The sequence below is a fragment of the Pelophylax lessonae genome (assembly GCF_965119305.1).
Source record: "Pelophylax lessonae genome assembly, chromosome: 4".
In the NCBI taxonomy this organism is placed as follows: Eukaryota; Metazoa; Chordata; class Amphibia; order Anura; family Ranidae; genus Pelophylax; species Pelophylax lessonae.
The window spans coordinates 53,323,196-53,350,814 of record NC_138771.1 but is presented as its reverse complement, the minus strand read 5'-3'; the positions used below and the strand labels follow the sequence as shown (position 1 = coordinate 53,350,814).

The following is a 27,619-nucleotide window of genomic DNA, read 5'->3' as shown; positions in this document are numbered from 1 at the left end:
CAAAACTCTAGCCATCCGAGACGCCATATGTGAGTCCCATGGGAAGTGTGGTCGGGGAGCTTGGATTCTAAGCGTAGGAGAGAGGTGGTATCACCATATTCTTTTGGAGTATTCTGGGCATCACTCTGAGGGACACTGCTCACGAGGATCATCACAAGCAACTTTATTCTGTACTGTGTTACTGAAGTAGTGATTCTCAGTTTGAATGTCTTATTATAGAGACTTGTAGAGACTATGCTATGCAACCACATGTTACCTTGATTGAGTCCATGTTTTTGCAGCTTTCATTGTTCTGCCGTGTATGCACAATTTTGCCATCCTGAATTTATTTTGTATTATTACTTCTAATATTGTACCTGTTTAGTAAACCCGCAAGCTACAGTTACTCTCTGATCATTCAGCTGATTACCAATTCTTTTTAATTTGTACGGTGACAGAGTGGAATTTGATAGGATTTTGATTAAAAATGATAGGGTCATGTCTTAAAGCAGGGGAGTCAAACTCAATTTCATTGCGGGCCGCATCAGCATTATGGTTGCCCCCCAAAGGGCCGGTTATATCTGCAAGGTTAGATGTCCAGAGCACCCCACGTCCCCCCTTAAACCCTTACATGAGATGTCAAGAGCCCTCCACCATCATAAGTCAAGTCACCCACCTTTCCTTACATCACAATGCACCCCTTACCTTGTGCTACTGCCAGGAAGAAGAATTGCAAGGTCTGGAGGAGGACCAGAGGAGGGCTGAAGTCAGCTTACAGAGTCTGCTGAATACTGAGACCAGGGTAGGCCGAGACAAGGTGGTGTTGTAGCTGCACAGAGAGGTGCATGATCTGTTGGAGGAGTTCTGCCCTCCTCTCTGCTGCAGACTCCTGAGGGGGGGGGGGAGGCAAAGACAAGCCTTTCTGCAGCAGCACAAAGAAGCAGAGGATCTGGCTAAGGAGTTCTACCCTCTCTGCTGCCGTCTACTGAGACAAGGTGGGGGCAGAGACAAGGGGGGTTCCTGCAGTTGCAGGAGAGGTGCGAGGGCCACATGAAATGGCCTGGGGGGCCGCATTCGGCCTGCGGGCCTTGTGTTTGACACCTGTGCCTTAAAGCCTAAGTTTAGTCAAATAAAAAAATAAACCAGCCCAAGGGAGCTTGAAGGTTTCAAGGAACCCAGAAACCAGCAGCACAAGAGACAGCTGATAATACTAGTAAGACGTGTTCCTTGTGCTGTTTTTTTTATTTATTTTTTTTTGACTAAGCTTTAAGTTACTATTGTTCTATAATTCCTGCTCCTCCTCTTATTTACAAAGCAGAAGATTTACTAAAAATACACAATTGCTTTTAGGGTAGCTATCAAAACTGAATTAGTGCTTTTTTTTTGTTGGCGGGCACCCATATTTTGCTATTTTTTATCACTTTTATCTCTAAAAAAACCAGCTGCGATAAATATTACTAGTAAAAAAACTGTTTCCCGAGACCAGTCATCATTTTATAGCAAATGTGGTTTAGCGTTCCACATGATCATTCAAATCCTGTCTTGGTAATTATGTTTGAACATCTGAATAGCCAAAGCAACCCAATCCCGCAGGCTAGGGTTCAGCAATCAGTCAAGTTTAAACCTTCTTTTTGCTGCCAACTAAATTTTTTTTTTTTATGCAACAACATAATAATATGGCATATACAGTATATATTATGTATAGCATTTAACACCATAGGTGGTATAAGACTATTGCCGTTATTTTCACACGCCAAAATAGACTTTGTGTTTTGGAATGATTTGAATCTCTGGCTGTAATGCCCAGAAGCCACTGAGAAAAGTGGAAAATACCCTTAAATCTTCTGTAGGAAAATGATGGTACCTCAATCAAGTTATTAGGACAAACAGATGCTACTTTGAAGGCTGCTGCTCATTATGCAGAAAAATGAAAGTCAACATATTGGACCCAACGGAAACTCTGCATAGGTCCAATCAGCGTAAAAGCTGCAATGATTAAGGGATTACAGCATCTCCTCCTACAGTTGCCACTAAAAGAGCATTTGAAATGTACTATGAGCAGTCCTGCTGATCTGGCTGCGTCGTTCTGAATGCAGGTGTAAGGTCACGTGATCCGTGTTGATGACTTGTTTTAATTCATTTATTCTTTGGTGATTTTCTGCTTGTCAGTGAGATGAATAGGTCCCATTATACATAGCAGCAGACAAGATCTTCTTGTTCCACGCAGGCATCTAGAAATTACTGTGTATATGCTAGTATGCATAATAAACTTCTTTCTATAAAAACTGTATAACTTAATTTATAAGATGAAAAGCCACAAACATTGTTGCCCGTTATTGTCTATTTTGCATGGCAAGGATTGGAAGGTGTCAGGATTCCAAAAACTCAAGCTGTGTTCGTGTGTATACTGCGCCGATTTTCCAGAAAGACAGTAAATGCTATAATCAAATGTTTTCTGCCAAGTGTGTATTTTTAAACAAGATTGAATTCAAGCAGAGTGTAGTATGTTAGGACCAGCAGTATATATGTTCCTGCAGCAGCATGCGTTAAACGGCACTCCCACGCCAACGTATGGCAAGCTTCTGTACAGAATAGAACGCTGTTTTCTCTCTAGTTCCAAATGAAAAATGGCAAAAATATTTATGCCCCCTTCATTGCGGGTGGCTGTATGTCAGGTGTGACAAGGAAAGATGTGTTCTTTAATAGGGAAGGTAATAAAATTAGCACAAAGTCCTTTACATGTGGTTGATTATAGGGGTACAGTATTTACTGTAAAAGAAAACTAGGCTCTGTGACAAGAACAGGCCAGGTGCAAGCTTTCATTTTTTTTACTCCAGAAAATGAAATGTTCAGTTGGCATGGGCTTGCTTACCAATAGACACTTGGAGGCCAGCACCTTAGGTAACATGGATGGAAGGCACAGCACTAAAGCAATTTATGAATATGGTCTACCTTTTCCCTTTATTTTTACAGGGGATGATTTACTAAAACTAGAGTGTGCAAAATCTGCAGCTGTGCATGGTAGCCAATCAACTCCTTAATTCAGCTTGTTCAATTAACCACTTTACCACTAGAGCATTTTGCTGTCTTACGTCTGGGCCACTTTTTGCGATTCGGCACTATGCGAATTTAACTGACAATTGCGCGGTCGTGCGACACCGTACCCAAACGAAATTGACGTCCTTTTTTTCCCACAAACAGAGCTTTCTTTTGGTGGTATTTGATCACCTGTGCGATTTTTACTTTTTGCGCTATAAACAAAAAAATAGCGTTTATTTTGAAAAAATAACAATATTTTTAACATTTTTTTATATGAAATTCCCCCCAAAAAAGATGTAAAAACTAATTTTTTTAAAATTTTTGGCCAATTTGTTTTCTGCTACCTATGTTTGGTAAAAAAAAATCGCAATAAGCGTATTTTGATTGGTTTGCGCAAAAGTTATTGCGTTTACTAACAAAGGGAAAGATTTATGTCATTTTTGGTGTTTTTTTTTTAACGAGTAATGGCGGCGACTGCGACATTGCGGCAGACAGATCGGACCCTTGACTGACATTTTTGACACTTTTGGGGGTACCAGTGACATTACTGCAGTAATCAGTGCTATAAATATGCACTGTTACTGTAAAAATGACACTGGCAGGGAAGGGGTTAATTTTATTGGAGAGGGAGGGGTTAATGTATGCCTGGTGCTTACTGACGTGTGGGGGGGAGGTGACTGTGTGAGACAGGGACAGATCGGATGTCCAGCTATGCTGAACAATCCGATCTGTCACTCCCTGTCACTGAGGAGATCTGCCCGCTTGTGTTTACACAGGCGGGCGGATCTCCACACTAGATCCCCGACGATCGGGGCAGAGCAGCGGCGATCGCCGCTGCTCCTCCCCTGGCCTGACTCCCGCTGTGAATGAAAACAGCGGGAGCGCGCCTCCGGCGGCGCGCGAGCGCCGCCTACAGGAGAGGAGTCTGGCGACGTAGGTCTACGTCGTCAGACGGGAACAAGCCACTTTGCCGCAGTACTATTCCAGTACTCAGTGGTAAAGTGGTTAAGCTTTGACATAAAAACCTGGAAGCTGATTGGAGTCTATGCAGAGCTGCACCAGATTTTGCACTCTGCAGTTTTAGTAAATCAACCCATCAATGTCTGATGACCACAGAACCCTTATGGGTCAGTTCAAGGCCACTTAGACCACAAAATGTAAGTAGGGTTTATGACAATTTATTTTAGAAATTATATTTTTGTATGTAGCATCCTCTAGTGTGTGCTACTAGAATTGAGAGTAGGTAAAAGCAAATTTCTGGGCAGGAATAACCCGAGTCACTGAATTGCGTCAGAGCTACTAGAGACTAGGGCTGGATGACTCATCTAGAGAGTGATATTTTTGCCCATTCTTCTTTGTAAAATAGCTTTAAGCTCTGTCAGATTGAATGGAGAGCGTCTGTGAACAGAGCGTCTGTGAAAAACGGATGACAACGGATGACAACGGATGACAACGGATGAAAAACAGAAAACAACTGATGAAAAATGGATGAAAAACGGATGACAACTGACAAAAAACGGATGAAAAACGGATGAAAAATGGATGAAAAATAGATGAAAAACGGATGGAAAACTTATACATTTTGATGTGACTGAACTGATGAACTGAACGGACCGTATGTGTGAAAGGGGCCTTAGACTTGCAAATGTAGTCAGATGATGGAAAGCTTCAAACAAGCTCAGTAGCATTTGTGTGTCAGTGAGATAAAGAGAACATACCAGCCCCTATGACCTTACCACACTTTTACTGTATATAGGCAGCTCCCAAACAGGAAGGTTTCCCTTGATGGGCACCCAACAGTAGTTCAAGCCCTAGAAATATAGAAAGGAGCACCAGACCAAAATCAGATAAAAAAAAAGAAAATTGTCCAAGATTATTTTTTTCCCATAGAGATATTTACTTATTCAACTAGAAAAAACAAAACAAAACAAAAACATAAAATGAGTAATATGAACATATCCATGAATAGTACAAAACACAGAGAACTAAATCATATGAATCACCTTATACAAAGTAAAACTGAACTCACGTCAGTATATCACATGGGTAGGTACAGGCAAAACTCTTTTCCTTAACTACAAACTCAAGGTAATTTTAATTGTTGATTCAAAAGTCATATGAAGCCATATGAAAAAACAGCCAGCACATTTCGGGATCAAAACCACTTCCCCTTCATCAGCGTGGTGTTGTGCCAAAATGCATTGGCTGTTTTTATATGACCTTTTATCGTACATTAAAATGAATGTGGACTCTTTAATCCTACTTTAGTCTAGCACTTCTTTCTGAATTTCTATGGCTTTACTCAATGTTAAATTGGTAGTTTTATGCAGTACAGTAGAGTCTGATTTAATTACTGTAATTATAATAGCTACATTTATAAATACTGATAAAGAAAGTACAGCGCTAATGGTGAAAGTCCATCAATTAGACCAAAATAAAATCTGAAAAGCAAGCGAGAGCGCTGTCTAGGTAGGAGTCCAGAGAAAGCCGCCACCAACACCGAACACGCTGCCTCTTACCCTAAGAGGTGGACTCCCTGAATAGAAGGTGAAACAAGCATAGCAATATCCTTAGTAGTTGAGACACAGGGACCAGTCATTCCCCAAGGATCCTCAATATATAACACAGTATCCTCTTTGATCATCTCCAAAGCTGATATTGCACATAAATGTAAAGAGGGACACATCATAGGGTAGTACTTTCAAAATAAAATAGATTTATTCCAAGTAGTTCAACTCAGATTTTAAAAGATTAAAAACAGCATATTTCTCATGCAAACCAATTGTTTTGAACCCAAAAGATGTCTGCCATATCCAGGTGCGCAATGACGTCACATGTATAACCCCCTCCCAGATGTCATCGCACACCCGGACGTGGTGGCCATTATTTGGGTTGGAAACAATCGGGTTTCCATGAGAAATATGCTGTGTTTAAGCTTTTAAAAATGTGAAGCATGGTGATGGGAGTGTCATGGTCTGGGGCTGCGTGAGTGCTGCTGGCACTGGGGAGCTACAGTTCATTGAGGGAACCATGAACACCAACATGTACTGTGACATACTGAAGCAGAGCATGATCCTCTCCTTTAGGAGACAGGGCCGCAGGGCAGTATTCCAGCAAAATAACGACCCCCAAACACAACTCCAAGACAACCACTGCCTTGCTAAAGAAGCTGAGGGTAAAGGTGATGGGCTGGCCAAGCATGTCTCCAGACCTAAACCCTATTGAGCATCTGTGGGACATCTTCAAATGGAAGGTGGGGGAGCGCAAGGTCTCTAACATCCACCAGCTCCGTGATATTGTCAGGGAGGAGTGGAAGAGGACTCCAGTGGCAACCTGTGAAGCTTTGGGGAACTTCATGCCCAAGAGGTTAAGGCAGTGCTGGAAAATAATGGTGGCCACACAAAATATTGACACTTTGGACATTTTAACTTAGGGGTGTACTCACTTTTGTTGACAGCAGTTTAGACATTAATGGCTGTGTGCTGAGTTATTTTGAGATGACAGCAAATTTACACTGTTATACAAGCTGTACACTCACTATTTTACATTGTAGCAAAGTGTCATTTCTTCAGTGTTGTCACATGAAAAGATATAATAAAATATTTACAAAAATGTGAGGGGTGTACTCACTTTTGTGAGATACTGTATGTGCTAGCAGCTGAACTTCAGTGATCGATTAATTTCTTCATTGCCATATGTATAATTTCATATATGCCTCATCCTAGCGCAACTTCTAGCATTTTTTACATTTCTAAATACATTAAATTTTATTTTAATAAATACATACGAGGATTACATGATGGTCTTTTACATTTGCCTTAAACATACAATATTAAGGTCTAATTACTCATGAAAAAGGGATACTTTTAGTTCAAACATGTTTTGTTTTTCCTTCCTATGACATAAAGGGACTGAAATTTGAATATTTTTAGAGCAGTATATACAGCCTCATTGCTTGTCACTATTTCCCCTTTTCCGAGGTACATAAGGAAGCTGGAATTTATTCAAATGTATGTTGTCTACAGCTGTATTAATAATTATGAAGCTATGCATTTACTATTTGCATGATTTTAAGTGGAAGACCTGGCAACCCTACCTGACAAACAGTGACATGTATAACGGTACAGTTCATAGACATAGATAATATATTCAATATTTATTTCATATCATTGGTCAGCCATGGCAACCTGCCCATTGTAGATAATGGCCAAGCAAGATAATTTATGGCAAGCTTGAGTTAATTATGGTGACTGACCCGCAAACACATATCATTGAAATAATGTTACAATACCATTTATTTAAATGGCTAATTAGGAAGAAATGTCGACATGCACACAGGGAGCATGAACAGATTTATGAAAATGGAGGCAGGAAAATGTTAAGATAACAACCAATCAGATAACAGATGTCATGTTCATAGTTTAGAGTTAAAAATCAGAGCCCTGGTATCGGGAAACTGAGACATTGTTGCCATAAAGTTGGACTTGTCTCTGGAGCCTCTCTTTCAGTCAATTCAGTTTCCCATTAGGACCACCAGAGGTGTTTTGGGAGGCTTGACTTTACCAGAAAAATTAAAATAGAACTATAGGCAAATTATTTTTTACATTTTGAATAAAATAAGAGAGGATCACAACCTCTGTCAGTTATATTACCATTCGTGTGCCATTGGGGAGATTACTTCACCAAAGCCAAATCAGGAAGTGAAAGGAAATCCCCACAAATTAAAGGAATTCCTTGGGGCCCCCAGGTCACCAAAACTAGTGTCCACTATGAAAAGTTTTGTTCTGTGGACACCCCAAAATTTGGGATTTTCTTTTTTTTTTTTCACTTTGAATAATAATGGTAAACAGGACAAATCGATGGTAAAGCTCCCTAATGGGGGGCACAGACAGTTCATTGCCCCACCCATCCTATCTAAAATGATCCAAAATTGGAAAAAAAAATGTTTTGCCTTTAGTTCTATTTTAACCGGTTGCCGACTGCTCACAGTATATTTACTGCGGCAGTCAGCCCCGGCCAGGCAGAGTGACGTAGGTCTACGTCGCTCGCCTGTCACTCCTTTTAGAGCCAATAGCGGGCGAGCGCGCGCCCGCTGAGGCGCGTGCCCGCCTCGGCTCGTTCACAGAGGAGTGCGGGCGTGTGACCGGTGGACCCGATGTCCGCCGGTCACACTACGATCGCCGGTACAGCGGGAGAAAGACAGAGCGGCTTATGTAAACAAGCCGCCTGTCATTCTCCCTGTGTAAAAATGAAGATCAGACGGTTCTACTATGTAGAACCGTTGATCTTTGTTTTTACACTAGGAGACCTGTCCCCCTACAGTTAGAATCACGCCCCTAGGACACACTTAACCCCTCCCTGTCCAATACAGTTAACCCCTTCCCTGCCAGTGTCATTTTTGCAGTAACAGTGCATATATATAGCACTGATTACTGCAGTAATGTCACTGGTACCCCCAAAAGTGTCAAAAATGTCAGTCAAGGGTCCGATCTGTCCGCCGCAATGTCGCAGTACCGCAAAAAAAATCGCAGATCGCCGCCATTACTCGTTAAAATGACAAAAATCTTTCCCTTTGTTAGTAAACGCGATAACTTTTGCGCAAACCAATCAAAATACGCTTTTTGCGATTTTTTTTACCAAACATATGTAGCGTAAAACAATTTGGCCGAAAATGTTAAAAAATTTTGATTTTTACATTTTTTTGGGGGAATTACATATAAAAAAAAGTGAAAAATATTGTTATTTTTGCAAAAATTACGCTCTTTTTTTGTTTATAGCGCATGATAAAAAAATCGCACAGGTGATCAAATACCACCAAAAGAAAGCTCTGTTTGTGGGAAAAAAAGGACGTGAAATTCTTTTAGGTATAGTGTCGCGCGACCGCGCAATTGTCCGTCAAAGTCACGTAGTAAAAAATCACGAAAAAACCCCCTGGTCAGGAAGGGGGTAAAATCTTCCGGGGCTTAAGTGGTTAAGTCTTGTCTTTAACTTCAGCTTTCTATTAGAGGTGAAACAAATTGAGAGCTTATTTTTGGAGATTTTGATGGCATCCTGCAATTTTGGTGAAATTCATTGAATAGGAAAGATGACATTAGGGTGGCGTTTGTTTGCTTTTAATGGTAAAATAGGCCTTAAATAATTGAAGATAGAGGAGGCTTCTTTACACAATCTTGGTCCTCTTCTTGTCCCCAAAACAACCTCTTCATTATGTACTTTTTTTTCACAAAAAGACACAAAAGTCAGAGAAAAAAGTAATAGAAAATATTTAAGAGAACATAAATAGCGTATTTTCCGGCGTATAAGATGACTTTAGAAACTCAAAAAAATCCCCTAAAAATGGGGGGGGTTGTCTTATACGCCGAGTATAAAAATCCCAAAGGTAATTAAGTGTAATCTATGAAAGCCCTGGCTGTCTGTGCCCTACTCATCAGCAAGGTACCGTAAGTACCGTAAATGTATTCTTTTTTAAAAAGGTATTGTAAATAAAAGTATTACCGGTAGATGTATAATCTTCTCAAGGCGCTGGCTGTGTGGGAATCTTGTACCGGCATACTGTACCATAGCTTCGGCTACGTAGTATACCACACTGAGCCAATCACGGTGAGCGATGTATTCTATTATTGAATGCAAACCCGGCTCGGATTGGCAGAGTCAGAGAGGCGGGATGATGTTACTCTCTCTAACTCCGCCAATCCGAGCAGGGTTTGTATTTACTAATAGAATACAACGCTCACCGTGATTGGCTCAGTGCGGTATACTGTATGCAGCTAAAGCTACGGTACATGCGGTATACCGGTACAGGATTCCTACACAGCCAACGCCTTGAGAGATTATACATCTACCGGTAATACTTACTTACAATACCTTGGAGATTTATAAGAGAAAACATTTACGGTACTTACGGTACCTTGCAGATGAATAGGGCACAGACAGCCAGCGATTACACTTACTTAATTACCTTTGGATTTTTATGCTTGGCATATATGGTATATGGTGTTGCCTTGCTTTGCTTCGGAATGGGGGTAGTCTTATATGGTGAGTATAGCCCGAAACCTATGTTTTACCTTGAAAAGTAGAGGGGGTCGTCTTATACGCCCAGTCGTCTTATATGCTGGAAACAATCAAAAACACAAAAAAAATAAAAAACAAAGAACACTAAATGAAATAGATCCTTCTCAATACACACCCAACCCAAGGAAACATCTTCTTAAGTGAAATTTAAGATCACAATTTATTTTTTTATCAGACCTCCAGCATATTAGCACATTATGACAAACTTACCTGTCAAACAGAGCCCTCCATGCTGCAATGTCAGCGCTCCAGCTGGTCCCGGTCGCTCCCATCTTCACCTGGTCTTCTTTAGGGTGCGCTCTGTTCGGCTGCTTGAATGGCTGGGCCATGATGATGTCACTCCTGCACATGTGCATGGGAGTCACATCATCTCCACACAGATAGGTGCCATAAATGCAGTTTGAGCTGTGCCAGCACGGCTTATTGTATGTTACCGCTGGGAGAAGTATTTATGATAGAAGAGAGACCACTAGGGTCTCTTCTGTTATAAAAAACCCTGGCTGTCAGGAGTTTTTCTAAATTGCAAGTTTAATTTCACTTTAAATAAATAAAGGAAAATGTAGGTGTTTTTCTCTGCAAGCAAATTTCGCCTAAGTATCTCAATTAGCTAAATCTAGAGTTATGCAGCAAGATCTATTTCACCAAAATCACCCCCCAAATCACCCCCACTGCCTGTTGACTATATCTCTGGATTTACTAATCCTTTTGACATGTGGTAACCTTAGCTTATATATTTATTCATCACATGTGTGAATTATGTCAGCTTTAGTTAATAGATATTCTGTTTCCTCTGCCAGCAAGGTCAATTGGCCACCACTGTGGTTCTTTTCTACAGAATATAGTAGTAGCATTGGGGTCAGTGGGAGGAACCACAGCTGCCATCAAGGGATCTACTATCCTACATACACCATATTACCAAAAGTATTGGGATGCCTGCTTTTATACACACATGAACTTTAATGGCATCCCAGTTTTATTCCGTAGGGTTCAATATTGAGTTAGCCCACCAGTTGTAGCTATAACAGCTTCAACTCTTCTGGGAAGGCTGTCCACAAGGTTTAGGAGTGTGTCTATTTGAATGTTTGACTATTCTTCCAGAAGCGCATTTGTGAAGCCAGGCACTGATGTGGAAGAGAAGGCCTGGCTTGCAGTCTCTGCTCTAATTCATCCCATGGGTATTTCCATTGGGTCATGGTCAAGATTCTGTGCAGGTCAGTTACGTTCCTCCACCCAAAACTCGCTCATCCATGTCTTTATGGACCTTGTTTTGTGCACTGGTCCAAATCATTTAGTGGATGGGGGATTATGATGTGGGTTTTTTTTTTTTAGGGGTTGGGTTTGGCCCCTTAGTTCCAGTGAAGGAAACTCTTAAGGCATCAGCCCTAAGACATTTTGGACAATTTCATGCTCCCAGCTTTCTGGGAACAGTTTGGGGTTAGCCATTCTTGTTCTAACATGACTGCGCACCAGTGCACAAAACAAGGTCCATAAAGACATAAATGAGAGAGTTTGGGGTGGAGGACCTTAACTGGTCTGCACAGAGTCCAGACCTCAACCTGATAGAACACCTTTGCGATGAATTAGAGCGGAGACTCCAAGCCAGGCCTTCTCGTCTACATCAGTGCCTGACTTCACAAATGCCCTTCTGGAAGAATGGTCAAACATTCCCATAGACACACTCCTAAACCTTGTGGACAGCCTTCCCAGAAGAGTTGAAGCTGTTATAGCTGTAAAGGGTGGGCCAACTCAATATTGAACCCTACGGACTAAGACTGGGATGCCATTAAAGTTCATGTGCGTGTAAAGGCAGGCGTCCTAATACTTTTGGTAATATAGTGTATCTTGAAGTGTTGGATAGCAGAGGCACCTTTTCCACCAGAAAAGTGAGTATTCATACTTTCCTTTTTCAGTGGGCCACAGCATTAACCTATGCAGAAAGCATCAGGTCCGCTTTATTTTTCCTTGCTGGAAGAAGAAAGGGTTATTGATAAAGTAAACCTCCAGAAAGTGACAGGGTCAGTTTAAGCTGCCTGTTCATCTTTGAAAGTTCCAACATTTAGACATTATGATTATTATTATTTATTTATTTTTAAATAAGAATAGCAATTACCTTGACTGTCCCCTCCAACTCCATCCCTCTCTATTGGTCAGGGAGACGGCAGAATAGATTTAGCATTGTGACCATGATGTTTTCTTCAATATAAAAATGAAACGAATAATCTGATTTGTAGAAGTAATATCTTCACTACAGTTTCTAAATAAATCAGACCCAGTTGCACATTTAGTAACTAGTGTGTCACTGGTTGGTGACTGTGTTGTGTTAATATGGTGGCGGCACCGTGGTGTAGTGGTTAGCACTTTCACCAAGCAGAAAAAGGGCCACTGGTTCATAATCCCAACCACAACACTACCTGCCTGGAGTTTGCATGCTCTCCCTGTGCCTGCATGGGTTTCTTCCGGGTACTCTGGTTTCCTCCCACACTCCAAAGACATGCTGGTAGATTAATGGGCTCCAGTCACATGTTAAATTGTCATACATATATAGAGTTAAAATCAAATCTTTATTATTTTTTGGCAATAACATGGTGTGGGCAGATTTATGCCAGTCACAGTCTGTGTCACACCCCTCCAGCCTGTGTCTTAGAATAAGAGGGAGGTAAAGCCTCCAATAATCTACATGATATATTCCACCCCATTGTGTTTAGCTGGTTAGTGGGCATGGAGGAGGAGGAGGGAGGCAGTGGGCTGTCATTTACCACCATGTATACGCCCACATGTATGACTCTTTAGTCACATGGGCTGCTCAGATGCAATAGGGACTCACTGAAAACTGAGCATGTGCAAAGCTGCCACCACAGCTGCAAAATTTATAGCTGAACTGGGGGCATGAACAGAAAGTGGGGATATAGATAAGCAGGATCAACCAGTTTTCTTTGCAGAATACAGAAAACAAATCTCATAGCGGCTGAGTTAGTATGAATAGAAAATTCTGTTTTGGCTCGAGCCACATCCGAAACATACAAAAGGACTGCAGAACCAGATATGCCAAAAGCTGCCTATCTAACTGTACTTTAAAGGCTCAGCATAGGAGACCTCAAATTTATAAAATATCATCCTTAATGTACAAAATACATGACAACAGATGCAAAAGAGCCTAAAGTTAATCTATAATAAATGTTGCAAATAAACTCTTTTTAGGCACTGGTAGACTCAACAATATGGATATCAAGGTATATGACAGCACTTGTAGGAATTTATCCTTCCGGTAACCTGATCTACCAGGTCAACGTTTCACCTATAACACAGCTTCTTCAGGACCCGATATGGTAAAGCAGAACAACAATAGATATTATATAGAAACAAAGAATGTGAATATCCATACAATGTATCATTTAGCCATATTATTACTTTAATCAATTACCATGCTTACAATATTGCAGTGGATAGTGAAAATCCAATAAGGTACTGCCTAGGGATGGGCATAGGGGCACCAGGACCTACCGCCAGCAGCAGGAACTGGTCCAGGGCAGAACAGTAAGGGCACAACCTGTAAGTTAATATATCCCTCAATAATTATTATTATTGCCCCTATGCCTGCCCCCAGACTTTACCTTATTATATACCTTGATATCTATATTGTTAAGTCATCCAGTACCTAAGTAGAGTGTATTTGCAACATTTATTTGTTTATCAATTTTAGGCTTTTTTTGTCTCTGGTATTATGTATTTTGTACAATAAAGATTATATTTTATAAAAGTCCCTTAAAGTCCGGTTAGACAGGCAGGTTCCGGCATATCTGGTCCTGCAGTCCTTTTAAAGTTAGCATGAACAGCATGCAATACAGCATTTATTGATAGTTTTGTATGATGTGGGTTTAGTGGCACTTTAAAAGTAGATACCTATTGTAGTAATTGGTTTATGTGTGGGCAGCTTCAGGATCACCCATTCATGAAAGGTTTTCTAAATTGATTGGCAGGACAAATCTGATCAAAAAACCAGATACAGCCAATGACCAGTCACATAAAAACACAGCTTTAATATAAAGTTCCTAATGCCCCCACATATTAAATTTTGCTAATTGTCTAGGAAACCATATGACCAATAGAAGATTATTGATCCACCAAGGACCATTAGCCAGTAATGCACATGAGATGCCAGAAGTTTCCGTCACGGCAAAACCATTCCGATCATGGAAAAAACAGTTATGCATGTGTGTGCATGCAGCAGATACCTAGAAGATAGAAGAAACAAGGATGACCACCAACAACATGGTGGTCCATCTATAAAACAGACCTGTAAGCTATCGAGGTCCCATTGGATGAGGTTGAATTGGTCGCAGCTGACAGTATTACATAAAAAGCACTTACTGCCCAATGCACCAAATTGTGCAGGAGGAACTAAGTCTAAAGCCTCGTATACATGCAACGAATTTCTGCCGACCAGTTGTCTGTCTTTTGTCCAGAGTGGTGTCTGTTGGTTGGAATGTGCTCTAGACTGCACACAAATTTTCCCGTACGGCAGAATTCTACCTCAGAAGTGACGTCATGTGTTGGATTGCTTTCTTTGTGTTCTTTCATCTCTGAGCATGCCTAGTCTTGCTCATAAGATTTTTCCCCATCGAAATCTGTACTAATGAGACGAAAATCGGACGTGTTTTGATGGTCGACAAAAATTTTATAGCCTGCACACCAGGATTTTTTTGGCCGAAAAGTCGGAGTCTGTTGTCGGAAGCATCATACTAACAATCCGAAAATCGTTAGATCGGTCGTCGTACGAAAATTCACGGCCGAAATTCCACTCGTGTGTACGGGCCTTAAAAGTCATTTTACTCTCAGGAAAGATGGCAGACGTGACTGTGCGCTTTGCTCCCGTCGGCGGGTTTCAGTTCGGGAACTGCAGGCGAAATGCTCTTCTGGAAAAGGAGTTCATACAGAAAGGACACAAGCTCCCTGCAGCTCGCAAAACCGGCACCACGATTGCTGGAGTTGTATTCAAGGATGGGGTAATACTTGGTGCTGACACAAGAGCGACGGAAGGAATGGTTGTAGCTGACAAGAACTGTTCAAAAATCCACTACATAGCTCAGAATGTCTATTGTTGTGGTGCCGGGACAGCAGCTGATACAGAAATGGCCACCCAGATGATCTCTTTCAACATAGAGCTGCATTCTCTCTCTACAGGACGTTTGGCTAGAGTAGCAACTGCTAACCGCATGCTGAAGCAAAGGCTGTTTAGGTATCAAGGCTACATTGGTGCTGCGCTTGTGCTTGGTGGAGTTGACTGTACAGGCCCTCATCTGTATAGTATTTACCCACATGGATCAACAGATAGGCTACCCTATGTTACAATGGGCTCCGGGTCCCTGGCTGCAATGGCTGTGTTTGAAGACCGTTACAGACCAGATTTGGAGGAAGAAGAGGCCAAACAATTGGTACGAGATGCCATAGCTTCTGGGATCTTTAATGACTTGGGCTCTGGTAGCAACATCGACTTATGTGTGATTACAAAGGATAAGGTGGATTACATACGCCCTCATAATGTGGCAAACAAGAAAGGTGTAAGATCTGGAGATTACAAGAAAGGCACCACCGGTGTTCTGTCAGAGAAGATTACCCATTTCAACCTGGATGTAGTGTAAGAGAGTATTCAAACTATGGATACTTCCTAAGGTTGTAGATCCTACTCCTTGTTTGTACTGAATCGTAATATGTCAAATCTCTGTTCCTTTCTGAGAGATTCAATAAAAACTTAAACTGTCAAAAAAAAAAAAAAAAGTCTAAGACTCTCGGAGTTTACTGTATTACAAGAAAAAAACAGCAATCATTCCATTTTAAAAAATCAGTTCTTCTCAGTTTACTCAGCCAGGGTAAATTTGTTTTCTGATCCATCCATTATTGACTGGGACAGCTGACCATCATTTCATGCCTTTGGGTAGGCATAGGTTACCAAGTATATAGTCTACAACCAGAACACAAATACAATCTGGGTTTATTAAGTTGGCTTGCAAAAGCCAACTTTCTAATATTGTATTTAAACTTATTATTCTTCTTCTTCTTCTTCTTCTTCTTCTTCTTATTTTTCTGAGCGGAAAATTTTTGGACACTAACTCCTCCTAGACCGTTCAAGCTACATACTCCAAACTCGGCACAGACCTTCATACTGTTCTGACTCGGTGTGCTATATCTTTTCAGACTGGTTTGAGTTACGGTTTTCCTAAAAATTAAAATTAAAAACCCAAAAAATGCCCATAGACTTTCATTGACAGGATGTTCAGATGACCCAAGCTCCAAATCCCATTAGACTCAATGAAGCTTTGATGCTAATCAATGTAAACTCATTCAAACTCATCTAATCTATCTATCTATCTACTGATCGATCTTCAAACCTTTTCGATCGATCGATCGATCTTCCGACCTATTCTATCGAACGATCGATCTTCAAACCTTTTCTATCGATCGATCGATCTTCAAACCTTTTCTATCTATCGATCGATCTTCAAACCTTTTCTTTCTATCGATCGATCTTCAAACCTTTTCTATCGATCGATCGATCTAAACTTTTCAAACTTTCTGGTCAAGCTTTCTCAAGCCAACTTAAAGTTTGTTTCGACAAACTTTTTTTTCTAGTTTTTTACTAAAATTGATTAAGGAACCAGTCAACAATTTCTGGCCTAGATGATAGACATTGTTTTAAATTGTATTAAAAGGCTCATTCCTGAAATTGTCTGAAAACACATGTACTACTATGCATAAAAAAGTGCTCCAATAAAACCTCAAGAGAGAGGTATGTATCCAGCAAAGTCACAGAGCAGAGAGAAATAATACATAATCCCTTTGTTTTAATGCAGGGGTCTCCAAACAATGGCTCATGTGCCAAATCTGGCCCACTGCAAGATTTTATCTGGCATTGGCATTGGCTAATGGTAAGATAGTACTCTGATAGGGTCTCCTCAGGAAAGGGGGACTTTGATGTAAGGGGGGCTCTAATGTAAGGAGGATCCTGAAGTAAAGGTGCTCTGATAAGAATTCTTATGTAAAGTTGACTCTAATGGGGCCCTGATGTAAGGAGGGGGGGGGGGGATCTGGTGGGCTTAAACCGTTGTTAAGCTCATGGCAGCAACTTCATATGGAACCTCAGAAAATGAGATTGTTCCTTCATACAGTTTTTGTCGCTGCCATATAAAGCAGTTCTGTGACATTACTGTTTTTTCACCCACCTCAATGTGAGATCAGGGGATGGCGCAAGCCAGAAAGCTCTGCTGAACTTTATTTGAGAGGGAGGGGTGGTGTGTGTCCCTAGGGGCGTGATTCTAACTGTAATTGGCTGTGGCTTGAGCTGTAGGAACAATGATCAACGGTCCTACATAGTAGAACCATATGATCATTGTTTCTACACAGGGGAGAATGACAGGCGGCTTGTTTACACTAGCCGCCTGCCTTTCTCCCGCTCCACCGACGATCGCCGAGTGACCGGCGGACATTGGGTCCACCGGTCACACGCGCGGGGGGGGTCCGTGACCGAGCGGGAGCGGGAGCGCGCCTCCGGCAGGGTGCGCTCGCTCCCCGGAGCCTCACAGGCTAGTGACGTATACTGTATATATGTCACTTTGCCTGTGAGGGGCTGACCGCCGCAGTATATGTACTTGCGGCGGTCGGCAAGTGGTTAAGATCTCACAAGTTGCAGGTTTGATTGCTTTCCAGAGGCTTCTGGAACATATAGGGTTGAACAAGGCAAACGGGCAATCTGAATATTTAGTGTGCTCCAGTCCTAGGGTAAGGAAACCCTTAGACTAGAACCATAGTCTGCATAGCTATCTGAAGAGTGCCAGTGATCCTATGACATTATGAGTACTGACCTGAGATCAGGGAATTAGTAACTGTGTGCTGTATGCTTTGAGTGGAGGAGCCAGTAGTATTCCTGAGTGGAATAGCTTCTAAGAAGGGACTCAGATCTGCCATATATATTTGTTCCTGCCTATAGACTTAGCAAGGTGAAGTGTCCTCCTGCAAATTTTCATGGAATCTGGAGTATCCCATACCATCCCTCTCCCATCCCAAGTTCTTCAGCAATAAAAATCCTAAAAGACATCCCCTAGACTGGGTACAGAGCCAAAAGTGAATATTGTGTTGTAGTTCACCTGGCTGCTTCTAAATTCTTTTTTGGAAAGAACCAGTTAAATGACAATGGCTCCTTCAGGGGTAGCGCTACATGTCATTCCTGTAAGTTGAAGTTTCTCGTGTATTAAGATAATAGATGGGCAGTGAGACTCTGTAAAGGAGCTGCTGTCAATCACATTCGTCCCGTATGAGACTTGCCCCTCAAGCCTTGGCAATGTTTATCACATGGGGCGGATGCAGGGAAGAAGCCTCTATCAATCATTCCTGCTGGAGCTTCACCACAAGCACACGCAGATGATCATGTGGGCAGACAACAGGGTAGAGGGAGCAGATGCCATTTATCCTCCTGGACCTGCCACGCTCAGACTGACCAAAAAAGTCACTACGTTTATTTGGAATTTCTTTGCTTCGTTTTACTAAAGTTTTTTTCTTTGTTGTTCTAAATCATATTATGCCAATTACACATAAACTCAAAATAATAAATCATTCATTCATTTTAATTGTATTTGGTAATTTATAAAACGTATTTTTTTCAGGCCAAGAATATTTGTAAAAATATACAGTGAGGCTGTAGGGTAAGAACTTTCCTCAATGTTCTCCGTTAATTGGGCGTCAAGTGTGGGTCACATAGGAGGCCTACCCCGAGGTGGGTTCTTCACTAAATGACGAATGGGGTCACTCGTCCCAGCACAGGGGTAACACCTTGCTCAATAATGCCCGGGTCCAAGCGAAGGCCACGGTCATCTGAAAAGTCAAACATTAAAGTGGTTGTAAACCCACATTTTTCTGACTTTTACCTATAGGTAGGCCTTTAATAAGGCTTAACTATAGGTACTGTAAATATCTCCTAAACTTGCAACATTTAGGAAAAATTTGCATTGCATGCAGTCAATGACATCATCGGCCCGTGCCGTTTCTTTAGAGCCCTGTGCCGTGACCGTCGGCTCCCGCGCGCATGCGCCGGAGTGACGTCACGCAGCTCCAGCCAGTAATACAGCCAGAGTCCACAGACCCGGAAGGAAGAGGACCGAAGATGGATGCGGCCGGCAGCGGGGACAACGTGGGCTTCGTTGCAGGTAAGTGTCACATAATGTGCTAGCACATTATGCATTTACTTTGCAGGGAAAAAAAAAAAAAGAAAAAAAGAAAAGGAAGAGTTTACTGCCTCTTTAAGGCAGTCCCCTAGCTCAGAGATGAGCTACACATGCTGCTTGGAGGAGGAGCCAATCAGGGGGTACGGCACCCACGATTGCTCCCTATGGAGACAGAACGCGGTCTGCCTATGTAAACAAGTCCTGAGACTGTCACAGATGAACACAGGGAACCTGTGTTCCTACTATTTAGGAACACAGGTCTCTGTGTTCATCTATTGAGTACATCCCCCACACAGTTGGAAAGCACTTCCTACCAGCACATTTAAGCCTTTGATTGCCCCTGGTGTTAACTCCTTCTTTGCCAGTGTCTTTAGCACAGTAACAGTGCATATTTTTAGAACTGATTACTGTAGTAATGTCACTGGTCCCCTCAGAAGTGTCAAAAGTGTCAGTTAGGGGTCCGATCTGTCCGCTGCAATGTCGCAGTCCCGCTAACAATCGCTGATCGCCGCAATTACTAGTAAAAAAATAAATAAATAAAATTATATAAATCTATCCCCTAGTTTGTGGACGTGATAAATTTTGCTCAAAACAATCAAAATATACACTTATTTACCAAAAATATGTGGCAGAATACATATTGGCCTAAATTGAAAAAAATAGATTTTTTATTTTTTTTATTGGATATGTTTTATAGCAGAAAGTAAAAAAATATTGCTTGTTTTTTTTTTTTTTTTTAGAATTGTCACTCTTTTTTTGTTTATAGTGTAAAAAATAAAAACCGTGAAGGTGATCAAATACCACCAAAAGAAAGCTCTATTTGTGGGGGAAAAAAGGACGTACATTTTATTTGGGTTCAGCGTCGCACCACCACGCAATTGTCAGTAAGAGCCGGTTCGCATTTCTGTGATCACAGAGATCGCATGTAATTCGGAGCGCACTGCTCCAAAAATTACATGCGATCTCTATGCGGTGCAAATTCAGCCATACAGTTTGTATGGCTGAATTCGCACAGCAATCGCACCCAACTCGCACAGGACTAGTGCGATCCGATTCTGTGTGAACTTTCAGATCGCACTGCAATATGCGATCTGATCTGGGGGTGTCGTTAACTTTTAATTTTCACCCCCAGCGTATCGCATATGGCAGTGTGAACTGCCTGTGCTGCGGATGTGATGCGGGAACACGCTGTATATTCGCAGCGTTCCCGCATCGCAGAACAGTGAACCGGCACTTAAAAGTAACACAGTGCCGTATCGCAACAGCTTGCCTGGTCATTAAGGGGGTAAAACCTTCCGGAGCTGAAGTGGTTACCTGTGGCTGCCTCGGGGTACCTGTGCAGGCGTAACATCTTTGGGAAAAATCCAAACGAGTGATAGCTTCAAAAAAAGGTGTTCATGTCCTAGGAGGCATGAGAACTCATTTTAATTAGGGGATTGGAGGACCTTAATTATGAAGAGCGTCTGCAATCGCTTGATTTATTCTCCCTGGAGAAGAGACGCCTGAGAGGGGACATGATAGCAATTTATAAATATCTCAATGGTGATCTCAGCATAGAAAAAAAGCTATTCAGTTTGAAAGATTGCATGAGGACTAGAGATGCATACAATGCAATTAGAGGAGAAGCGTTTTAACCTCAGGCAACGAGGGGGGTTCTTTACTGTTAGGGCTACAAGATTGTGGAATTCTCTACCACAAGAGGTGGTTTCTGCGGGAAGTATGGTGGCTTTCAAAAGACTCTTAGACGTACATCTCAAGAATCAGAACATTCTGGGGTATGAGAGATAATTACAGCCACACACACCTACACAGGTTGAACTGGATGGACTATTGTCTTTATTCAACCTCACCTACTATGTAACTATGTAACTAACCCCTTCTTCCCAACTGGCAGCCAGTATAGTAACTAACCAAGAGTAGACAACCTGCCCAGTGTTGCCAACCTACTAGATTGACATATACTGACATGACACCCAAAATTTACTGGCACAGCCAAGTTTTTATTGACATTTCAATACAAACTATTGGTTTTAAGTGCACATTTCAGTATTTAAGCTACAAACAAGCACAATATGCAATTAGAAATGTGATTTAAGGTAGATATTAATGCAAGAAACATTTCTTTTTTTTACTTTTAAAATACATAGTAAGTAAATAGTTTAGGGACAGGACTCAGGGGGGCAAGAATTAAGAATGGTCAGACACACACATGAATCTGAATCTCACAATGACACTGACAGCAGTGTGTAGCAGCACAGATGATACCTCACCGACATGACACAAGTCACAGTCACAGTCTCTGTCCACACTAGGTGGTCCCTTCAGTCCACTCAAGTCCAAACAGAAGGGGCGTAACTACAGGGGTTGCACGGTTTGCAATTGCAACCGGCCCCATGCCCCAGGGGGCCTGTGCAGCTCGTCTGTACACCTGGGTAGGAGGGGCAGCGGGGTCAGCATGTAGAGAAATCACTGTCCTCCTTTTTCCTCCTGTAGCTGCAGGAGGAAAATGGAGGAGATTGGTTCCTCTGTATGCTGCCCCCACCTCTCCTCCTATCCAGTTCACTTGTGTTCTGCTGTCTCTGGGACCCTGTGTGCTTCCCTGGTCCCTGTGCTGCCCCCCTCACTGTGCTCCCTCCCCTCCCCCCCACTGTGCTCCCTCCCCCCCACCACTGTGCTCCCTCCCCCCCTCCTGCCGGCTGCTGCAGGGGATGTGTCACAATAGAGAACCAGGAAGGGGTCGGTAAATATGTAATTTACCAGCTCCTTCCTTTTTTGAATGGACAGAGTCATAGTCAGCGACATTTTAAAGAAATAAAATAAAATGATAAAAAAAAATACAATTAAAATACCCAAAAATAAAAACTACTGACACCAGTGGGGGAACTTCCAGGATCGCAAAGGTCAGACTTGTAACTGGCATTCCACCACCCTGGGGAGGCCCCAAGATGGCAGGAAGGGGGCCCACTGCAGAACTTGTAAAAGGGTCCTGCTGCAGGACCTTAACCACTTCTGGACCAGAAGGATTTGCCCCCTTAATGACCAGGCTCTGTTTTGCAATTCGGCACTGCGTTACTTTTACAGACAATTGCGCGGTCATGCAACACTGTACCCAAATTATTTTACGTTCTTTTTTCCCCACAAATAGAGCTTTCTTTTGGTGGTATTTGATCAACTGTGTGATTTTTATTTTTTGCGCTATAAACAAAAAAAGAGCGACTGACATTTTTGACACTTGTAGGGGGACCAGTGACATTACTACAGTAATCAGTGCTAAAAATATGCACTGTTACTGTATTAATGACATTGGCAGGGAAGGGGTTAACACAGTGGGTGATCAAGGGGTTAAATGTGAGCCTAGGGGAGTGATTCTAACTGTGGGGGGGGGGCCTGGCTTGTGAAATTATTATAGAGACATGTGATCCTATATAGAAGGATTACAGGAGCTCTGTGATCATTCCAGAGAGAAGAACGGTCAGCTGTGTTTACAAGATCTGACCGTTCTTCTCTCTCAGCAGGGAACAATCGCAGGTGCCTGGCGGCAATTAGAGACGCCTACCCTGTGCATTGGAGTCCCCGCTGCTGAGTGAGGGCGGGAGCGCGCCGCCGGCAGAGCGCTCGCCCCCTAGCTGCAGGCAGGCGTGTGACGGAAGTATACCTACGTCGGTTAGCGCAGGAGGGGCCGCCGGCCGCAGTATAACTGCGGCGGGCAGTCCTTAAAGCGGTGTTCCAGCCTCACCCCCTCCCCCTCCAAAAATTAAAAGTCAGCAGCTACACATACACATGTGTAGCTGCTGACTTTTAATATTAGGATACTTACCTTTCCTGGAGTTCAAGCGATGTCGGCACCGCAGCTGATGTTTCCATCGGCTGTCGGGTGCTGCCGCCGCCATTACCGGTAGTGGAACCCAGCAGTGAAGCCTTGCGGCTTCACGGGCGGATCCCTAATGCGCATGCGTGAAGCGCGCTGTGCATTTGGATTGGCTCGGCGGCGGGGGAAGGAGGAGGGGGCCAAATTTCTGAGGGACAGCGCCGCAGCGCCGTCTCCCGGAAGTGGGGAAGGGTACCTGTCAAAAACAGGTACCCGTTCCCCCCTCCCTCCTGAAAGGTGCCAAATGTGGCACCGTAGGGGGGGGGGGGGAGAAGCAAATGAGCGGAAGTTCCACTTTTGGGTGGAACTCAGCTTTAAGTGGTTAAATAAAAAATAGTTTGGGGGACTTGCCTAGAAACCAGGAAACAACTAAGGAAATGTAAAAAAAAAATTTAAAACAAGTAAATATAATATACCTTCCTATATATTTATTAATGCTAGCAGTCTAAGGATTAAAAATAGTTAAACACATAGCCACCGCCCGCCGCAGTTTTACTGCAGCAGGTGGCCGCTCCTGGTCAAAGTGACGTAGTACTACGTCGCTCGCTCAGGAGACTCTAGAGGGCTCCCGCCCCCGCTCGTCAGTCGGGGAGATAGCGTGTGTGACCAGCGGAGCGCTGGCCACTCGCAATCTCCCGCAACTGAGAGAGAAGGACAGACGGCTGATGTAAAAACAGCCATCTGTCATTCTCCCTTAGATTATCACAGAGGCTATGTGATCCTGCTATATAAGATCGCATGTCTCTGTGATGATCTCACAAGCCACGCCCCCTGACAGTTCGAATCACGCCCCGAGGGTCACACTTAACCCCTTGATCACCAGTAATGTTAACCCCTTCCCTGCCAGTGTCATTTTTACAGTAACAGTGCATATTCATAGCACTGATTACTGTAGTAATGTCACTGGTACCCCCAAAAGTGTCAAAAATGTCAGTTAGGCGTCCGATCTGTCCGCCGCAATGTCGCAGTCCCGCAAAAACAAATTGCAGATCGCCACCAATACTAGTTAAAAAAAACAATAAAAATTACGTAAATCTTTCCCATAGTTAGTAGACAAAATAACTTTTGCGCAAACCAATCAAAATACGCTTATTGCGATTTTTTTTACCAAAAATATGTAGCAGAAAATAAATTGGCCTAAAATTTTAAAAAATTTAGATTTTTACATTTTTTTTTTGAGAATTTCATATAAAGGAATGTGAAAAATATAATTTTTTTAAAAATTGTCACTCTTTTTTTGTTTATAGCGCAAAAAGTAAAAATCGCAGAGGTGATCAAATACCACCAAAAGAAAGCTCTATTTATGGGGAAAAAAAATCCGTAAATTTTGTTTGGGTACAGCGTCCCACGACCGCGCAATCGTCCATGAAAATCACGAAGTGCCGAATCGCAAAATAGGGCCTGGTCATTGAGCAGCCAAATCCTCCGGGGCTAAAGTGGTTAATGCTGATTGAGAGAGTTTAGTTCTGCTTTAACAATTCTTGGTAAAATACGGAAAAAGTTATACAAACAATGTTTATCCCAGTTGGGTCCAGGCTTACTACGGCGTTAACTTACAACATAAATGAACACTTGCTATTTTCCCGAAAATGTTGGATGCCTTGGTGTGTTCCGACGTGTAAAAATGTAAAGATTAAACCTTGTTTTACACAGGTGGTTGCAGCCAACTAGAATGATCTTTGCCCCAAGTCCGTTTACATCTTGAGGCCGCCCTGACCCGGCTCACATAATATTGCCACAGGGGAAAAATAACCGCGTACTTGTCACAGGAATCATAACAAGGCTGATTGTAATACAAGGAGGCAGAGCTGCAATTAGCTATAGAGCTAGTCCTCTCACAAACACAGGGACCGGGATTATTGCAGAATCATTTATATATTCCAGGCCAGTAAGCCCCCAGTGTCTGCATTATGTGTTAGCATAAGAATGGGAGCAGGTCCTGTGAACCTCTCCGACCCCGTGACCTTCTCCCCAGAAATGAATAGCTGTACTTTCAGTCTCCCCCAGCCTCTCCAACAGGACTGAGCTATGCCTAAATTCCTAATCATGGTAATTTAATATATCTTAAACCCCTGGCTGCTTTATTTTAGCTGTTCTATAGTTTGTTTTAGGCATTCACTGGCTCTCACCCCATCATTAGGGCTCCTTATTTGACGAATGTAAGGGTTTGCTATGAGACTACAAGTCTCTTTTCATCTTCTAAGTAAGCTGTGCTCCCATGTCATTAGAATGGTATTCCCAGCCATTGAGTCTTTTCATAGAAGCTTAACAAAAAAACTTTCAGGAGTTGGATATTCCCAAACTATAAGCCTGGCGTCTTAAGCAAATATGTTCAGTAAAAAGAGTTTGGCAGTGTTTTCCACTGCACTGAGGACAAAAATCCGGTAACTGTACATTAGTGAGAGTGAAAAGAAAAAACATCCTAGAGTTTTCCTTTACAATTAAAGTTACATTTTTCTTTAAACACACACACACACGTAAACGCATTGTATGTACATAGCATAGCACGGCAGCTCAGTGGTTAGCACTCTGCTTAGCAATGGTGTTTTGGCTTTAATTTCCAACGAGAACACTATGGGGTTGATGTACATCCCTCTCTTCCAATCCCTCCATTGGCTTCTGCTCACCCAATTAATAAAAAATTCAAAATACCAATAACAACCTACAAGGCCATCTGCAACTCAGCCCCCACCTATATTACTAAACCCGTTATTAAACACACACACACATACACGCATTGTAAGTACATAGCATAGCATGGCAGCTCAGTGGTTAGCACTCTGCTTAGCAATGGTGTTTTGGCTTTAATTTCCAACAAGAACACTATGGGGTTGATGTACATCCCTCTCTTCCAATCCCTCTATTGGCTTCTGCTCACCCAATTAATAAAAAATTCAAAATACTAACAACAACGTGCAAAGCCACCTACAACTCGGCCCCCAGCTACATTACTAAACCCGTTATTAAACACACACACACACACAAACTTGTAAGTACATAGCATAGCATGGTAGCTCAGTGGTTAGCGAGACAAACAAAGAGAAAGCCGCTCAGGTGCAAGTTCAGAGCCTGGTGCAGGTCAGATCCGTAATCCAAAAAGTAGAGAAAATCCAAGTTGAGACCGCACTCAAGGTGATATGATGAAATCAATAAATTATTTTATTCCTCATAAATGAAGCAAACAGACAGTGCACAAACAGACGTGTCGGGTTGACGCGTTTCATGATGCTGTAGATCGCTTACTCATAACCACACTCAGTGGTTAGCACTCTGCTTAGCAATGGTGTTTTGGCTTTAATTTCCAAGAAGAACACTATTAGGTTAATGTACATCCCTCTCTTCTAATCCCTTCATTGGCTTCTGCTCACCCAATTATTACAATTTAAAATACCAACAACAACCTGCAAGGCCATCTACAACTTGGCCCCCACCTATATTACTAAACCCGTTATTAAACACACACACGTACATTTGTAAGTACATAGCACAGCATAGCATGGCAGCTCAGTGGTTAGCACTCTGCTTAGCAATGGTGTTTTGGCTTTAATTTCCAACAAGGACACTATTAGGTTGATGTACATCCCTCTCTTCCAATTCCCCCTATTGGCTTCTGCTTACCCAATTAATAAAATTCAATCAAAATACCAACAACAACCTACAAGGCCATCTACAACTCGGCCCCTACCTATATTACTAAACCCGTTATTAAACACACACACGTACACGCATTGTAAGTACATAGCATAACATAGCATAGCATGGTAGCTCAGTGGTTAGCACTCTGCTTAGCAATGGTGTTTTGGCTTTAATTTCCAACAAGAACACTATTAGGTTGATGTGCATCCCTCTCTTCCAATCCCTCCATTGGCTTCTGCTCACCCAATTAATAAAAAACTCAAAATACCAACAACAACCTGCAAAGCCATCTACAACTCGGCCCCCAGCTACATTACTAAACCCGTTATTAAACACACACACACACAAACTTACATAGCATAGCATGGTAGCTCAGTGGTTAGCACTCTGCTTAGCAATGGTAACAACAAAAAATGGGAAAGAATGTGGGGCAAAGGTCGGGACTTTATAGGTACCGTCTAAGACCAATAAATACCAAAAATTGTATAAAATCATTTAATTTATCGTGTGTTTCTCAAAAGAAAAAAATTCAAAGAAAAAATTACTAAAGGACAAGGGAACAATTGATCTATAAATAGACTCAATATTGAACAATAAAATCATCCCATAGATACATAATCCTCATACATTGGTACTGGAACCTCTGGGAAATATCGCTGGGCCAGACAAATCCGGTACCGGTCAGAAATTCCCTAGGTATACCATAACCCACCACCCTACATGTTTCGCAGTATGAACCGCTTCTTCAGGGGTATAGGGGTGCACATAGATGTTTCAGGAGGATGACTGCTGAATATCTATGGGATGATTTTAT

General features: G+C 42.2%; 1 protein-coding gene and 1 long non-coding RNA gene across 2 annotated transcripts in view; both read left to right on the top strand.

Moving 5' to 3' along the window:
• LOC309553741 overlaps nt 1-27,619 on the top strand; it is a 162,615-nt gene that overhangs the window by 37,790 nt on the left and 97,206 nt on the right. The window lies entirely within an intron of this gene.
• On the top strand, nt 14,914-15,798 carry LOC309554440 (proteasome subunit beta type-7-like). The gene has a single exon (XM_082256180.1). It carries the CDS (start codon nt 14,931-14,933, stop codon nt 15,726-15,728), a length of 798 nt encoding a protein of 265 aa, XP_082112306.1. The 5' UTR covers nt 14,914-14,930; the 3' UTR covers nt 15,729-15,798.

Coding starts and splice junctions, on each gene's coding strand:
- LOC309554440 (XM_082256180.1), top strand. CDS start 14,931: ATGGCAGACGTGACTGTGCGCTTTGCTCCCGTCGGCGGGTTTCAGTTC.